Below are 18943 nucleotides of genomic sequence, written 5' to 3'. Positions count from 1 at the left end.
GAGAATGATTTTTGGGAAAGAATGCCTGTAAGAGAGTCGCGGAAAGAGAGTCGTGTGTTGGCCTCCGTGGCATTGAGTTGCACTTTTTACGTGTTGTCCGTGTTGTTTCCATATTTTATATTTTGACCATAGTTTCAGCTTTATTTTATTAAATACATATCTTTATTCCTAGCTCTCGATTACTCAAGATCCTCACCCTTTCATTATTTATACTATAATAACGCTATAATAGTATACATTATTTTACACTAAATTATGGTTATAAACGATACTATAAATTTACTAATAAGTAACACACTATTTTAAATCATACCCAATTTCTGTTTACAAAAGTTTGCACGTGTAGCTTGGTTGCTACTCCTACCGATCTGTACTGTTCCTAATCTCGCACGTTGTATCCCCAGTGCACTCTGCTTGTAAGAGGTCATAGGACCTTGCCATCCGAGGCACAATTGACAGCCGGATGGAACTTTGTGTGATTCTGTTTTTCCCAAAGGCCCATGGCAAATGTCAGTCGCTTATTTAGACCACGGAAAATCCTCGTGTCCTCAATAGCGATTACCGTGCGGTCAACTTGTAAACCTGCCATGTTAATTAACGGTCCTTCTGGTGTGCGAGCTAACTCTTGAGCCTGTTCCCCCTGCGGACTTCCCAGTGAAAAGCTTCCACCCCACGACACATTCTGCAGTGGATTTCACCCCCATGCACGTTTCGGTGGGCAGTCGTTGCGACTTCGCAAAACGATTGCCCCCCAAGGATGCTAGAAAAAAATTCGTTGACCACACTACCGGTCCTGCCCACCGTGTTACTATTTAAGGGAGGATTCTCATTTCTTTTGATGAAAAGCATGGATTCTTTAACATTTCCCGGGGAAAAAGTATGAACGTCTTTTAGAGGTAACTTTGCGTATGTTTTCACCATGCTTTCATCAAGCTTCATGCTCTTTTTCAGTTGGATTTATTTTGATATATAATTTCCACTGACCATATGTATTTCCATGTAAATTCGAATTCTTCAGAATATAACGAGGAAAATAAAATTACAGAAAATCACTTTTCGTAGCGATATCATGAAAAACACTGGACTTTAGGTACTTTACGTATTATTCCATGTTGTGTGCATTACGTGTAAATTGGCATTTTCAGATTTCCCATAAATGTAAATGTTATGTCGCAATGATAAGAATGGTTTTCCGTTTCACCTATTTGTCACTATAGAAACGTTGTCGGTTACTGAAAATAGTTGTTTCAAGGTTGTCTTGAGCGTGTTCGTAAAGTTTGACTATTTTAGTTACCATCTATTCGGATATCGGTTTATGTTGCACCATCAACGATCCGACAGTTAAATGTGAGCTCAGCTAGTTGGTAACTGGTTGATCGTTGTTGCTTTTACGATCAATTTCCTACTCCGTTCGACATGTTGGCGGTCAGTGGCTTAACATTTGACCGTGTTTCATTAGCGGCAACTGAAGGATGACAACGGCGACGGTGCATCGACTTCCAACGAAATACCGCCACGGTTACAGGTATTCAAGGGAACACGAGATTTCGATCAGTGCCAGTCCTTCAACGTCAGAGAAGTGGCTCCTGCATAGAGCAGAATCCCAGCCAGCCAAATTCGACCGTTTCCGGGCATATCAACTTGATTACTCGCGTTTCAGGCGAACGTACAGCGTCCCTTGTAAGCCAGCCTAATTTGTTCGCACAATCAAAAGGGTGTATACGAATGACGAAGCAGCAGACGACTAAAGAAGAACACGTATTTCCTTCTCTAACACTCTGAAGATAAATATCATCACTTTTGTGACAAACTGTCGTATTCAGGAGTTCAATATACAATTTAGCTTCCTCTGCTGAACGTTCTGAATACTTGAAAAAATCCTCGTCTAGAAAGCCACAAACACCATTTGAGTGATTCGGAATAATAATGGTGTAACAAGTATTCCTTAGTTTTTGAAAAAGAAACTTTTGTGAAGTGTTCTTGGATGAATTAAATACTAATATTATAATGTTATTAGTAATAACTGTTATGAATTATTAACATTAGTTTTTAATACGTTTATTATAAAAAAAATGATGCGGTTTAGTCAACTTCTAGAAATTAATCTTTATTTTTGCCGTAGTTTTTTGTGTCCGACTTTATTAAAACTTTCTGATTCGTGTTATTAAAGTATTTGTACAGCTGTTACTACAATGTTACGTTCTAAATAAAATGTAACTGCAGTTCTTTAGTCTCTAATTGCAAATGTTGCATTGTCACTTTACAAATCATTATGGACTTTTACTTCACGAATCACTTGTTACCGCGTACCTTGATGTTTGTTCGGATGAAAATGCTATATGACAGAGCGGAATGGTTATCGGGCATAATCTGACTGCTACGTCACACCCTTAGATCAAGAATGCGTCAACTATTATTGATTTTGGAATTCAGGGAGCTAGTAACACACGTGTTAAATTAACTCAGAATTGGTCAAAAGAGGTTGCATCATAAATCGGTTTGTATCCCTGTAACGATAATAAATAAAATCCACTAAGCAATTCTTCTAGATTTCTGTGTGCCCAATGTAAGCCTCAAAACCATTTAACCCCACTTTCGTCAGTTTTTGAGAAACTTACTTTTGAAAACATAAGAACATTTTTTATTTGCACTGTTCTTTCAGGATTATTAATATTTCTAATATTAATTCGATGGTACAGACCCTTTCTGATGATCTTTAATACTCGAAGTCGTTTAATATTTCCACCCTCACAATGCAGACGTCTTATGCATTGGTGAATAAATTGAAAAGCGGTATTCCGTTATTGCATTATTAAAATGCGTGTGATGAACCAATTTATAAAACATTTTATTGTTTTATTATTTTCTGTGTTCAGTATAGTTTATTTCTCATCGAAGTATTATAGTTGTGTAGCAGTTCAAGTATAATGGAAAAACGTCATATAGGTAAAGACACTGCTGCTTGCGCACAGAGCATTGTTGGAATTTAATATCAGATACGAGTGCATCCTACAAGCGTCATTCTATGAGAAAGCTGTTTCAAGTCTGTAAATCCCACTTCAGTTATAAATAATTTCTAAACCATGAATATAATAGTGAAGGAAGCTAGTAGGATTGTATGCAGGAAATAGCTTCGTTGCATTACGAGGAACATTCAGCGTTGACGTTGAGAATCACTATTTATATTTTACCCTCCGTAGAATTATTTAATTTTTTTAATAGAAAAAGCATCAATATTGTGGTTGCCTTTCATTACTTTCGTACTGAAAGAATCTGTCCTATCCTTCTACCAGAATTGGTAGAAGCATCTTCTGTGAAAAATATTAAGTATAATTCTTAATGTCATACAACTTTTGTCTTAAACATTCGTATCATGCGTTGCCAGAATTTTTATTATAAATTATTAACTATAATAAAAATGTTTCAAACATGATTTGCATGGTTTCTAAGAGCGTATACAATACTGTAATCGCTATATACAATAATGATAAATAACGATAAATAATAATCAATAAATATAATAATTATAAAAGTAATTATTCGCTTTCATATCGAGATATGAAGGTGACCGTATATAATTTGATGTCGATATGTGAAAATATATTTACTGAAATGTCATCAAATTTAAAAGGTCACAAAGGAATATATTGTCTACTGTCGTGAGGTACTCCTTGAAATGTCCATAATTCAAATGAAAATGCATCATGGTAGAAGAAATGTTAAAGTACAACTTGAAATTCTAAATGAAATCGTTGGAGAACCGTACTGCGCAATTAGTAAAAAACAAGTCAAGCAGAGGATTGCTAAAAGACCAACGACCACGTGGAACAAATCGTACCGAATGAATCGACTCGTACATGACGACGCGAAAAAGAAGATTATAAAATTTCTTTCGGACGGTTCGTTAAACATCAGACAGATGCCAATACCGAGTAATCTTTTTTTCCTTGTAATTAAGTCTCTCTAGCCTACCTGCTCTCGAGGACGCGCGTCATAATTAAAAAGTCTACAGTATTGGTAAAAATAAATCTTGAAAACTCGCCCGACTAATCTATCTGTGCTTCAAACTTTCTCGAAAGGTCAGATCAACTGGGAGTATTTCTCCACATGGAGAAAATAAATTCCGGTTGGAAGTCGATTTTTTCATATACTGTGTTACCTACCGTCGACGAACAACTAACTCTGCAATCTAAGTTCACGACTGACCAAATTGTGGTTTTTGGAAATACGCGTTACTTTTAATCACGTAGACCAGGATATAATTGAAGCTTTCGCAGAGACCGAATCGCGGCTGGACAAATTTTATTTGAAATAAAAATGACAAATAACAATTTAAAAGAACTAATCGTTTCTACGCGTATTTTGTCATTATAAAAGTGACATAGAAAAAAGTAACTTTACCTTCTATTTGAATCTAATATATTCTGTATCTAAAAATATATTTAATGTTACGTATTCTATATTGTAAGCTGTGTTTGGTATAAATTAATTTACTTAATCCAGCTACCGTAAGGCGTGTGATAAACTGTGATTAATAAATGGAATCATCATCAATTTCAAATATTTCTATTTACTATCAAATCAAAATATTATAAAACAAGTATTCATACAAATATTCAAATGTCAAATAGTTTTACAAATATTCATTACAATGAACTTTATTGTGGACTGTGAGTCAAATAAATTGTAAAGACTTAAGCTTTTAATTCTATTCAGCTCGATTAATAGCAATCCCCTATTGGTTCTTGTCGTGATGTCTCTGACAGCGGCTCTTTGGATCGTCGATAATGTAAAATTATAACTTTCTAACTATGTACATTACACGCCATCCGATGCCTGTAATAGGTTAGAATATCGGGATGCACTCAATACAGTTTGGGGCCATGAAGCTTTTATTACCGTGCAGACTTGTATCTTACTTATCTTCAAAGATTCTGACAACGATGGTGTTCTTAAAACGTGATTCGATAAGCACCAGATGCCGTAAACTGCTAATAAATTAAAGTAATTTTCACAATCCACTAAGTCAATAAACTTTCTTCAAAAATTTTTCAATCCAAATGCGAATCCGGAAATTTTTTCACGATTTTAATAAAAAATAACCTTTAGTTTTGGTTAAGTCTTGGTTTATCCTTAAATCATAGAGGAAAGTTTCTTGAATATTTCAGTGTATACAGCTACTAAATTTTTGTAATTACGAATGATCGTAATTGTTCAAACTGAAATATTGAAAAAAGGAAACCAGAAAGAATCATTTTGTTCCTAGATATACTAACGTATTTTATCATTGATATTATTATTTATTTATAGTATCAAGTAATACTTATATTGTTGAATAACTATACTTATAGGGTTATTTTCACTTTTTTTACGTAAAATATAGGATTATTATCGTCACAATCGTGATTATCGTGACGTTGGCAGCGAACGCGATAAGGCACAATATGAAATTAGTTACTATTATTATCCATTGCTCTTCTGTTGGAGATTTATATTATACTCATCCATTTATCTTTATTCTTAAGTTTCATTAAGCGTAACACAATGCAAACGCAAGTTGCGCGTCTTAATCGATATTTAATTGCGTTTAAATGTCTGCAGTAATGTAACGATTAGACTGTGGTTGAACACTGGACCGTTGAAGTATTGTTAAATGACAAAAGTTCCAAATAAGAAACGTTTGTGATGGTTGCATAACTCGATAAACTCAGGATCGTTAAATAATTCATAGATCAGACTAAACGACGCTTCGCAAGCATTTAGTGGAGAAGTGAAATACCAACACCGGATTAAATGAAAATACAAACGACCGGTGTAAAGTGCAAAACGAGTTTATGGACGCGTGGAAATATCATTATTGCTGCTTCGTGTACGATTGAAACATTTATGGAGCATTCGTAATAATTGACTAATGAACTCAAGCAATTTAACCTTCAGAAAGCGAGCTGCTAAATAAGCACGTGTAAAGCGGACACAGAATCAGTTCTGATCAGCAGGTCTTCTGATATGTATTGCAAAATAAATTTTTATATGAGAATGTTACTATTCCAATTTGATTTTTCCTTAAGTCTTTCTAAAAGCGAACGAAGTATGTAATAATTTAAAAGTAATTCATGGAAATTATATTAGTTTTTAGCTACAACGAAAAGACTTTTTCCAATTACATATATTCGAGTGATTATCAATAATTAGATTATCTATACTCGAAATTCAATTAAAACAAAATATACAGAAGAAAATATTAGGGATAAGAATATGTTATATTAGAATGTAATAAATTACAAATGTTTATGACTTTATAATTTAGGAAATATGTATGAACATGAAGTGAAATCAAGAATTTATAAAATTGTGATTAATTATATTTGTAATAGTACGTCTAGTCAATTTTATATACCAATATGTGAACACAGTAGCGTATTAAAATTATCAAGGGTTCAAACCTGCTAATATTAATTCTTGAAGTTCCAGATACAAGCTTTTTATTTGGTATTCATAAAAAAATGTTTCATGCACCTTCTTTCATTTGAATATTCAATCGATATTCGCAGATTATAAAGTACCGTTTATTTTGGTGTACTGAAATCCAGTCTTGATCAAAGGAATTCCTAATCTATGTTTCTATTAATATTCAACTCATATCGCTGAACGCTTGTCGATACAAAACTGTAATTTACATGAAAAGGATTGGGTCTAAAGGATAAGTTGATCAAAATCCTTTCTACTCCTCACAACGTGGGTTAAATTGGTCTTAGGTATAGCTAATCAATTGATAACATATTCGAATTTCCAATTGAATTCCGAATATTTCAAGAAAAGGCGACTAAAAACACATGTGAATCAAATTAGTAAACACATGAAGATGTGTAAGAAACGTCATAATTGACATAACTTCGAACAGAACACCCTAGAAGCTGAACTTTGAATTTTTAACTAGTAACCGTTGGAGTGTTGAAAAATTGCCTTTGATATATGCTAAATATGTGCAGTAAATTAAACAGTTTTTGTTTGTGTACTGTATAAAAAATTGTTAATCAAGAAAAATAATTATTCATTCTTATATGATGCTATAAACAATCGTACAGAAGTTACACTAACGACAAAACACGATCGCAGTCCTGCGCACTGAAACGGTTAATATCTCGAAACTGTAATGCCACTGCAATAAATTGTCATTTGTCTAAAGAATACATATGTTTCCAATAGTCTCGTATTTTTGGAACACTCTATATTTATGGGAAGTGTGTGTGCGATACATACATGAAACCTTTGGCCACATCCACGAATTCAGAATTAGGATTGCGCATCAAATATTTACCAACCACTTGTTCCCCGAGTTGCTCAGTGGACGCGAGAATCGTGGAATTAAGCTTTGTGCTAAATCTTCAGGAAATAGTTACAAGTTTCCGCCGCAAATCTTAATTAATAAACTTGATACATTAATAGACCTCATTGTTGACAAAAGAAAAGGAGCAACAGTAAAATGGTAACTATTCCGTGGGTAGTATTCATTTTGTGAAAATGCCATTCGGCTTTGTTCCTGGTCTAACAACAAAATTGCACTGTGTGTTTATGTTTAGAATAAGGAAGTAACTGTCGCCTGCTTTACGTGCTCTCTAGCGAGAGTAGGGAATTAAACGAAAGTCTATCAGAAACTGTGGAGTAAGTCAGCTGGGAAGAAAATGGCCCGTGTCTTCGTAAAACGATTTGTTAATTGCTTCGTTAAATATTCTACCTCACATCCTATCGATCGAAAGCATCAAATTTCGTTTTACAATTAACGACGGAGGACAATGATATTCAACAAGAAAATGCTATTCAAGGAGCATATTAATAGAAATAACGAAATAATCACTAATTGAACATTATTTTAAAAAATGCGTGTATAATCTATTTCATTCAACAATATAAAGTTTAGTTTTCAATCCCACATTTTTTTCTACTTCAATTAATCTCAATTAAATGACTGTTTCACTATCATCTTTCTTTTATTCGTATAATATTAGATCTACTTTCGAACTTCAAAATTTTCTCTTATTTTGATATATTGTTTATAAACCCTATATTAAAAAAAGTATTATTATTATTATTATTATTATTATTATTATTATTATTATTATTTCTTATATTAATAAAACTTAAATAAATTGTGATACTTTTTCCGCATTCCAATACCAGGTGTAGGTCTGACCCCAAATTTTCCGATCGGAAAAAGTTCTATTCTACTTGCCCGATTAATGACAGACCTTATTTCACTTGTTTAGCCTTGTACAGACTCTGTTCTACCTGTGTCGCTGAAACACATTTTATACCGCCCGTGTAACCAGGATAAACCCACTCGTCTGCTTTCATTTCCCACAGAATCTATTGTATCTGTTGGATAGAACAAACTTACCACACGTTTTTTTGACTGAAACATGATTCCATTTATTCGATTTCGTTCAGTCACACAATGAAAATTTAATTAAAAAATATATTTAATGTAAAATGTTATACTTTCTTCAATTTATGATATCATTAAAATTTATTTATAACAATTGTTGCGTTCGCTTTAAACACGTTGTCGATACAACGAATACGTGTCTGGACAGAATGGCTTAAATCGAACGTTTTCCCTCGAAGTCACTCTTTTCGAATAATCAAGGTTACCAACAATTTCCTGATATTAGGAATACAAAGTAAATGAAAATCAATTTCTCAATTTCTAATTTCTCTATTTGATATAATAACGAAGTTATTAGAACGGACTATTATTTATCATTTGTTTCCCTCATAGAAACGACTAATGTACTATTTCTAGAAGAAAGATCTAAAATTATTACAAGATCTGAGGTGCGGCAGTCTGTTGACCAACTAGAATGTTGGTAAAGCAGTCAACATTCGACGTCAAGGTCTCGGGGAAATATTAAATCAGCTGAAAGAGATACTAGATCGGAGTCCCACAGGACAGCAGTCATTTCCATGAGATTTCATAGGGATCTGAAATAATAAAAACGAGACGTAATGGTATACACTTTATGACATGCTTTATCAGATACGAGGATTCGAAAAAATGGCGTGAGTTTCCGCCCGTCATATAATCTAAAGTACTCGGGATCAGATTACCAAGAGTTCAATAGGCGTGCATGTCAAAAATGACCGATTTCAATCACCTGATCAATAGATCCGACGGAAATTTTGCCTGGAATTCGAAGGGGTCTAACGCGAACTGTTAAATTGAATGCGAGGAAAACACGATTGGAAACGAAAGGGAGACTTGTCAATAAAAACCGGATCATTGGTAATTGAATTCGTCGCCGTCGATCAAGCGATCGCAATATTGAAATCTGTAATGGAAATACGACTGTCCGCGCCCGTAAAGGCAAGTTTCGCGTACATAAAACATGAATGAGCGGTTCCTCGTAATTAAAACCATCGGAATCTCGACACCGCCGAATGGGGAAAAAGAAGAAAAAGAACTGCAGAACGTTTTTTCTAAGCGTTCGAGTTTTATTCTTACGACAACCGACCGGAAAGAATTTTATTCTCGAGGCTCAGGTAGAACGTAAGGTTTTGACCGGGACCCGGTGATTAATTGCTGCACTGTGCAGAAGTTATTTTAAATTCAACTTGCATTAAACGTAATGAAACACGGTAAAGTAATCAACTGTTTCTAAATGGTTAGATTCGTTTTTTCGAACCAATTCCCTTTATTGTTTTCTTTCTTAGGCAGGCTGACCCATTTCGCAACTTTGGTAATTAAAAATTTATAATTGTTCTTCGGAACTTCTGCCACAGTTCTTTCGATAATGCCCTCTGTCGTTTTAAGATTATTTCTTTATTCTAATCTAAGACTGAAGTGTAATTGTTATATATAATAGCAGTTCGGTCAAGTAAAGCACTGATTAGTATTTTGTATTCAAAGCGGTAATCAAAGTGATGCAAATCTCGTGAAGGATTGGTTTCCTTCAGATCATCATACGTTTTAGAAATTGTTTAAGCATTCGTGGAAAAAGTGCAGGTGCACTATCTTGCTGATGCAATTTAAGATTTGAACGACTTTTTAGAAAATATATTGAATGAATTTAGATCAATAATATGCAGGCTGTTTCGTTTTAACCGATAAATGCTTTTATCTTTAAAATTATTCATCATTTCGAAAAATTTTTCATACAAAATTTAGTCTGTTTCTGAGGGAAACGTTCGCCTTTCTTTTATGCTAAATTTCAGGCACCTAGAGTAATAATTAAGAAGTAAAATTTTGTACAAACTTTCTTTACATCACATTCTGTTCATTCTTCAGAAAAATGAACTTTTGGAAAATTTGTAATACAGAACTTTCTTCTAGACATCCATTCATTTGATTGTTATATTGATTTGACATTTTGGTTTTATATAATTCAAAGAAGTATTGAAAGACTGTACGACAAAATTCGTTCCCAGTTAGTTTTCTCCTGCCGCGCCGTGATTTTGCGCGGTGTTGCCGTTCGTAGATACTTGTACGTCCCCTCATCTGATTATTTCCTCATATTACAGTACTGTAGAAACGCGCAACAGAACTCGCACGTCTAAACTGGACCAAATACAAACAGAAACAATAAGTAATGATATTTTGCTGTGATGGAATTGTATTCAGTAGTGTATCCATTGAATTTTCAAATTCAATTTTCCGGGATATATGGAAAAACAAGTAGCAATGAGAAAGATTACTTTCTGCACGGTTAATTAACTGTCGATGGTACTATCAATCGCAATCTTTTCTACTGACTCACAAATCTTACTAAATGTAAATTATTTCCATTCTTGAAACTAGAAAATAACGATACTACAATATTCGAATAATGTATTGTAATAACAAACAAAACTGTAGTAATTGGAATAAGAAAAAGACCAGTAAATGAAACTTATATTATTTAGAGAACAGAAAATGGTATACGCAAACAATATGATATTTTACAGCTTAATTAAATAAAGATTTCATTTTAGCTTGCAGAGACGTCAGTTCTAATTATTTTATATTATTTGCTTGTTTTGTCTTGTACATAGCATTTCCATGAAACCACTTTAACTGATATCTCCCTGCTGCAGCAGTATATTCGTTCAAATGTAGTTCTCCATACAGCAACGTATAAATCAACCAATAAGAACAATCCATTCGGTGTACATTGAACTGAAAAAAATATGGACACGCATTCTAGGTATACTTTTATGATTTTCCAGCGACAAAACAGATCGTTTCATAATTTGACTGCCAGTGTCTTTTTTGTAACGCGGCTTAAACGATGCATTAAATCCGCGTATGACCATAAAAACTGAGCAACCGAGAGATATGGTAACCTTTAAATCGCTTTAAAATGTATACAAATGCAATCCTCGAAGGCACAAACATGATATTACAGAAGTACCACATGTTTTAAGGGCACATACTCGGAATATAACCGTATAAGTATACATTTCTGTATTACAGATTATTCTGCTTATTTAAAAAAGAATAAAAGATTATCTGAATCTGTCTATGAAAGTATTATACAATATTATGAGAGTATGAAGAGGTCAATAATGTTCACATTAAAAAAAAAGTGATGCTAAGTAACGCAATTTCTCACGCATAAATTACATATATCCATATAGTACCCGGTAAATGTTTCGTAATTGACAGAAAAGTATAAAAAATTAATCGATAATTATTAGTAAACGAATCGTAATATTTCCTAACCAACGAATATAGAATAAAAATTTCAAGATGTGCAACGCTTCATACAAAAAGGGAGAGTTAATTAAAAAGTGAAACATTTTACATTTCAAACAAAAAATTCCCTTTAACGTTATTCCATAATAACTCTCGTCCTGCTAAGCCTATAGCCGAATCACTGCAAGTGTATGAACAACAAGCAGAATAAAATTCCGTTTCGCGTCGATCGAACAGACCTCGCGCCGAATTCGACTCAATAATTCACCGATATACCCGAGAAAGCATCGCGCCTAACGAGGGTGCGATACTTCCAGCGTGAATCATGGATCTTGCTTAAAAGCGTGTGCTACTTAAAACGAAGTAATCCCATAATGGAAAATCCTACCCCATATAATTTATCGCTCTACTACCTTGGTATCCTGTCGTAGCTGTCCCAGCTGGTAAGACAGTTGTAGCTGCTGTATCTGCTCGAAGTCGTCATAGCTAGCGTCTTGCTCGATGACACATGCCGAATTTGTTCGTCGACCTCGCCTTCCTCGCCCGACAGACGTAAACACGATTCCCGCGTCTAACGTATTTAACCTATTTCTCGCGTTCGAACGTTCTGTTCACCGAATCTTCCGATGAATATTTCGCTCGCCCACAATTCCGTTTGAAGAATATTGCGAACCGTACGGCGTTGCACGCGACGGACTCACGACGGTGTACGAATTGCACTCGCCCCGCGGAACGGACACTTTACACCAACCAATTGGCTACGGGACTTTCATACGTGGAACTTCGGCGACGGAGAATCGTAAAAAATAACGCGACCCGCGACGTTCGATATACCGACAAGCACACTCTACACAAGGTACGCACACAGTCCCTCACGTAAATATAGACAATAATCTAAGTCACTATTAGTTGGACCACGTTTATCCTCCTCCTTTCCTCTTGCTCGTTAAACGATAGAACGTCGATTAAAACTCTACTCTTAACGTTACCGAACCACCTTGACGCGCGACGTACACGCGTGGTTTTCTTACACGGTGCGCACGTATTAAAAATACTCTACGATTTTGGACCCGCCAACCAGCGTGCTGGATAATATATCATAATTAGGAAGTACGCGGCGATTATCCTCGCCGTATCTAAGAAATCTTCTCGTCCCATCCGAAGGACGTCTCTTCGTCCAACCCCGCTCGATGTTCTTCTGTTTGCTAAGATGGTAGAAACACGGGGAAGAATCCTGTCCTCGACCGAAATCCTTCTCCTGTGTCCTTGTTGTCCCTTTCTCTTAATGAAATCTCCTTTTTTTCGTTAGCACGCCTGAGGGAGTGATCGTAACGGGGTTAGGACGAGCCCCGGAGCCGCTCTTAGGAAAAAACGCGTGTTACAGGGCACGGGGAAAATAAAAACGAACTCTTCTGCCACATGCTCCCGTTGCAAGGCCACGGATTACTGAAAACAACCGAGTGGAGGATCGTGAAGTATTCGGGGAACACGGACGACTCAAAGACAACGTTTCTTTAGAATAATCTCCTTGGACATTTGATAGTCGATCGTTACATCTTGATATGTATCCTTCTGCTAGCCGCGTCGTTCTCGATCTACCGGGCGAATCTCCGTTCGGCTGATCAGCCACGGTTTGGTCCCCGTCTCGGGGCTGTTCCTCGATCCGCCGCTCGGAGACTAACGGATACGTTGAATCTTCACCGAATCCGAGAACGCGTTCTCCAGCTGTTTTGGTCCCGCCGTGAAAGCTCGTCGATCATAATTTAGGATTTCGACGGCGCGGCGATCGATCGACGCCGACGTGCTTCGACAACGACGCACCGCGTCCGACTACGGCAGCGTTTTACTTCTTTTCCTCGAACAAAACGAACAAAAGAAAAAGAGGGGAGCAGGCCGTTTACATGTCAAACTCGATTCGAAAGCAACGGAGCGCGGCTGGTCGGGCTGCCGGAGCTTGGACACGTTCCCCGAACTTCCTCGTGCTTGTTCCAGGCGAATCCCCCGGATCACGATTCATGGATCTCGTTCAAGTGGAGGCAACGGCATTTCCTCTTGAGGTACCGCATCTTTCGGATGGTTCGCCGCCGGCGCGTCGCGGTTCGCTCGTAGGCAGTTTGACACGGGAACGCGGTGCTCTCGAGGTTTCATTAGCCCGCCGTCGAGGCATCGAGAGGTTGCCGCGCTGGCAGCTCCTCTCGTCCAAGAACGCAAGGCGCTTCGCGTGGCGTGGCCCAGCGCCGACTAGCGGGTTCAGCCTCAACCTCCCGGCTCCCTCGCCACGCAGGAAAGCTTCGCGCAAGCTCGTCCAACTTCTCCTATTCCCTCCACCTACTCGTCCTATTACTACTCCCACGCCAGACAGAGAGGGCCAGCGCGCCTCCTGCGTGACCAGCTTCCTTGTCACGGCTGTCGTAAACTGGGTAAAAGCGAAAGAAGCGGTTGGAAAACTAGATGAAAAATAATAAATCGCGGGAGAACGCGCTGGCACGCTTTCCTCCTGTTGATTCGTTGTCTGCCCCCGTCGCTTGATACATGCGCGCACATCGGGAATAATGAGTTCTTAGCCGTGTAATCTCGTGACACGTCGCGTGTCCTTCGCTGGCGCGCTGGTTAACGCGTTCGCCGCTGAACAAAGTCATCGAAACTCCCATACAGTCGAAATAGTTTTCTTAACACCTTGGTATACAACGTCGTGTCAGCCTGGCGAGGGAGATGTTGTCAAAAATAAAGAAATTTTAATTTTCTTGAGTTCCAGTTAAATCTTACATTTTGGTTATCGAGTATTATACTATAAAGTAAACGTGGGTGTAGAGGGATGTGGAGTTCTTGAAAATGTGATTAACTCCTACCACAAATTTGAAATATTATTGAGAAAGGAGAAGCAGTTGATACGTCAACAGTAATTTTTTTTATAGTATTCAAAAATTTCGAAGTATTCTTGGCAAATTGAGAACGCGATTAAATGAACAAAATTAAACAAACAAAATGTTGCTAAGAAAATGAAAGCGTGATTAGGTTAAAAAATAGTCAAGATATAAGAGTTTGATCGTGGTTGCAATTTATTTATTTGCAATTTTTATTACTTTCGGATAACGATTTATTAATAAAATAATCATTCACATAATTCTATGGAAAATTATTCATAAAGACTATTGAAAATTAATGTAACTAGTACAAGAATAAAGAATAATGGAACGTAATTAATGATAAAAATATACTTGTTGTGGAACTCATTAGTGTTGATTGAATTCTAATGAACACATGAGCTTATAATTGCGTCTATGAAGTTTGCGAGAGTGAGATCTGTAACAGGATAAGGAATACTGCGCATATGTAGTAATGATATTATGAAATCTTGTATGTCTTCGCTGGACATAAACTCTTTATCCATTTATTAATTTTGAACTACTTTTGAATTACCATTTTACATATCGGTTATCATTCTAACGAAATAAAGATGAAATAAAATGACTATGTGCATATAAACAGCTTCCGGTTTCTGATAATTTCCATAATATGTGAACTTCTACCATTAATTATATTTAATTATTTTTTTGTCATGATACAACTACAGAAAAGGGGCCTTTTTCACATTAAAATAAATGAAAAAAGTGTTATATATAATACCGTTATACAAAAATCCGTTTTCAACACAACTCAATTTTAATATTTAATATTTCTCGTACGTTAATTATTTAAACAACGATATACTATATTGAACTGTATCGAACAGAAAATGATTCCTTGCAGAATAATATACAAAAGTATTTTGATTCATCACTGTTGGCATTTTAGATAGTTATTTTTCATCTCAGCTATTCCCCGGAAAATCTGGAATACGTAAAAAGGGGGAGTAGAACGGAAGGTATTGAAACGGGAATAAATCGCGGATGGAGATTGTAAGTTCTACTGCCACTTCAACAGGAACAGTTTACGTCTCTTGTTTTCTCCGGTAGGAAATGAAGTTTCCCTCGTACCATAATGTACGCTGTAACAATTCAGGATTGTTTCTAGTTCGCAAATCGGTTAATCTGCAAGTATCAATCGATTGAAGCTGCTTCAATTAAATGGATGACCTTTTCAGATCTAATTGTGAAAATTCAATTGATTCGACTGCTTCAAACATAATAGCGTTTGAAATTATATTGAAGATAGATTAATCATGTTACTCGAATTTTGTTGTTGTTCATAGTACTTTTTATAAGATGCAGTAACTTTAAATCATTTCTTATCCCAGGTTTTATATTAGTTTTTTAATGTAGTCTATTCTGATAAATAAATTGCACAGAATAAATTTTGTATTATTATACTCAATTATTCAGAATTATTGTAATTTATTTTCATATATAAATGTAAAAAACTATATACAAATTATAGAATGTAGTCTCTCGAGGATCGTAATATAAAAATACGAAATGCAATTAATAAATTAGTAGTTTTAATAAGTTAATAAGTTAATATGAAATTAATTTTACAAGTAAATTCAAGGTTAACGGTTGTAAAACATTCTGTGTGCTATTTTCATCAGTTGTTGTCATAGATAAGTGTTTAACGGTTTATACAATAAATATCAATTTCAAGTTCTATATACTTACATTGTCTATATTTCCCCATTGTTTTTACAAAAAGTTTCACGTCTCGAAAGATTTCCTAGATGCTAGCTGTTATTGAAGAGATGAAGTACTCAGCAGAAAATTTTACGAGCAGACTTTCGGCCATAAAACAGTAGCTTATCGTAAAACATCAAAACGATAGGAGGATCCGGTGACTTCAATCTTCAGGATGCAATTTAATCGCACTGGGAAATCTCAGATTGACATTCAAAAGAATATAAATCGATAGGCAAGAACGTGAATGTAAATTTTCGAATATTTTAATTGCATGTGTCGAGATTCTACTAGGTTAAATAATTAAAGCGCATTTAACGTAGATGGGTATAGCTAACTCATCGATTACTAATTAGGAATCGATAGAGCTCCTTAATGGAAGCAATTAAGGATGTTGAATAGCACAAGAATTATGATAGGAATTAGGTAAGATTTTTCAATATATTATTGACACGCTTCGTTTCGGTAGTAAAAGCTTTTTGTTTTTTGCATTATTATTTAACCATGCATCAAGTTAAGTTACGTATTTCTTGCATACACTTTGTATGTATTTTCGATCTTCCATCGAGTTAATTACCATTTTGCTGAGATATATCTACTAACGTTGATAAATTAAAACATATATGATGCAATTTATTACTGAATTATTTATACCTCAAATATTTACATTTATTTAAAATGTAATTTTCTTGTTTTATTTGGCACATAAAGTACGATGTGGTTAACAATGAGTGTCTCTTCATATTATTTATAATTAGAAATAATAGTCGTATGCATAAAACAACATTGAATATCGTCTACGTTACCATACTGGTACAAATAATGTAATATTTTATCTGTACAAATTGTTTTATGTGGGAATAACGAAAAAGGTTCAACAAAAAGTGCTTACATTTTTTTTAATCATTAAAAATATGTGGGCAGTAAATACAGATGTTAATGTTACCGTAAATAGTAATGCTTCATAAATTAAATTTGGGAAATTCGAATAAATCAAATTTAAGTTTTACTTGAAGGTAAATCCATTTATTTTTGTTGTTCTGCAATTGCCTGCCAAGCCTCACAACTTCTTGATGAATAGAACTTCACCACTTTGAAAAGAACTTTCGTCATTTCACTGTGGGTAAACTTTGTCTTCTGCGGGACGATTATTTTCAATGCACGTGAAAAAGGTTATAGCGCATAGCATTTACCAATTTATGTCATAGATTGGATACGTGTATGTGATAAATTTAATTAAAAATTGGCGATATAAAGTTAAATTAATTTGTTTCAAATTATACTTAACAAGTTTCAACTAAATGATCATAGAATGATTACAAGTTCGTGTAAATAATTAATAAGTTATTTGACGTATTTTGTGCAATTAACATTCTCTTCTCCATGTTGCTGTTTCTCTGTAGCCTATGTTAAATATTCTTGTGCTTAAAGTTCCTACGTCACGTATTCGAAACTAATCTTACTGTAGTGATCGAGGAATTTTCATGAAATTTGGGTACGGTAAAGTTACCTAACTATAAGACTTGTTCTGATATAAAATTCTAGCTCATCTACGTTACAAAACTCTTAAATGTCGTAATCTCTCATAATTGTGTCATCTAAACCAGCAGCTTCATGGATCAATAGATAAAAGTGAGAACAAAATTTAGTTGAACGTCATGTTTCTCATAAGATTTATTTTCTTTAATTTTTTAAACCATAGCTTTTACATATCTTACGGGTACAAACAAAAAATATTAATATTTTCGATAATATATTCTTTAAGCAGAATTGCATATCTTTTATATCATATTTAATTTCATACATTCCTAGTGATCTATTTTGTCTTCCATAATTGTTACAACTTCTTGACAAAACCTAAAAGGAGGAAAAACGAAACTAATATATACCCACTCCCCAAAATAGTTTATTTTCTAGCAGATCCAGTAACTACCATTTTATAGTTACTAACATCACCAAATTAAAATCAATACCATCACCCTATCTTTCCAGTCCCATCTACGTTACTCCACGAGACTCACAACAAAGTGGAACAAGCAACAGCGTACCAGCAAATGAAAAAGCTAAACAAGACGAGTCTATTAATAAATTCGAAACGCGGAGCACCAACACCGACAAATTTCGCCGAAAGAATAAATAGTAGAAACTTTACGGTTTCAGCCGCTCGTAAACGTACTTGTCATTAATGACACAGCAGAAACCACGAGGTCAACATGCAAATCCCTAATCACCAACCGTGCACGCGCTGCACCGTTTAAAGTGGGCCCGTTCCAAGGAAAGCCCGTCGCTCGGCGTTCGAAATCGTTCCGATGTCAGCGCGGCAACACGGAAATCCGCGCAGCCAGTTTCCGGAAAGGCGACAAGGTCAACGGTACGACCCGTGATGTCGCGCGAGACGCGAGAGCAGCCTCGCGAGCCGAGAATCCAGCCCGAAATTACGCGCAGCGACGTGCACAGTCGAACGTCGATGCGATTAAGGGTAATATAGTTGAAACTCCACTTCCGCTGCATTAGCTTCCGAAGCAATGGCAGCCGCGGTATCTAAAAGAGAGCGGGAAAAGATGGCGTGGGTGGAGAGGCATTGGCTTCGTCAACGTTAAAGGCAACGCCAGCTTGTACCCTTCCCTTCCCGTTTTCAACCCCTTTTATTTCCTTCCCCTTTTCCGCT

General features: G+C 35.7%; 1 protein-coding gene across 17 annotated transcripts in view; it reads right to left on the bottom strand.

The window, feature by feature from the left end:
- The window catches only part of SLO2 (slowpoke 2), a 228574-nt gene that overhangs the window by 91999 nt on the left and 117632 nt on the right, over positions 1-18943 (bottom strand). For 2 of the 17 annotated variants that reach the window (XM_076371621.1, XM_076371626.1), the window contains exon 1: positions 12082-13026. The exons of the other annotated variants lie outside the window; for them this stretch is intronic. In XM_076371621.1, coding sequence (XP_076227736.1) covers positions 12082-12152 — 71 coding nt within the window. In that variant the 5' untranslated portion in view covers positions 12153-13026. Of the gene's footprint in view, positions 1-12081; positions 13027-18943 lie in introns of those variants that run through there. 17 annotated transcript variants of the gene reach the window in all.

This window comes from Nomia melanderi, chromosome 10 (assembly GCF_051020985.1).
Source record: "Nomia melanderi isolate GNS246 chromosome 10, iyNomMela1, whole genome shotgun sequence".
Classification (NCBI taxonomy): domain Eukaryota; kingdom Metazoa; phylum Arthropoda; class Insecta; order Hymenoptera; family Halictidae; genus Nomia; species Nomia melanderi.
Note: the sequence above shows the minus strand (reverse complement) of the source record. Positions and strands in the feature narration are given on the sequence as shown.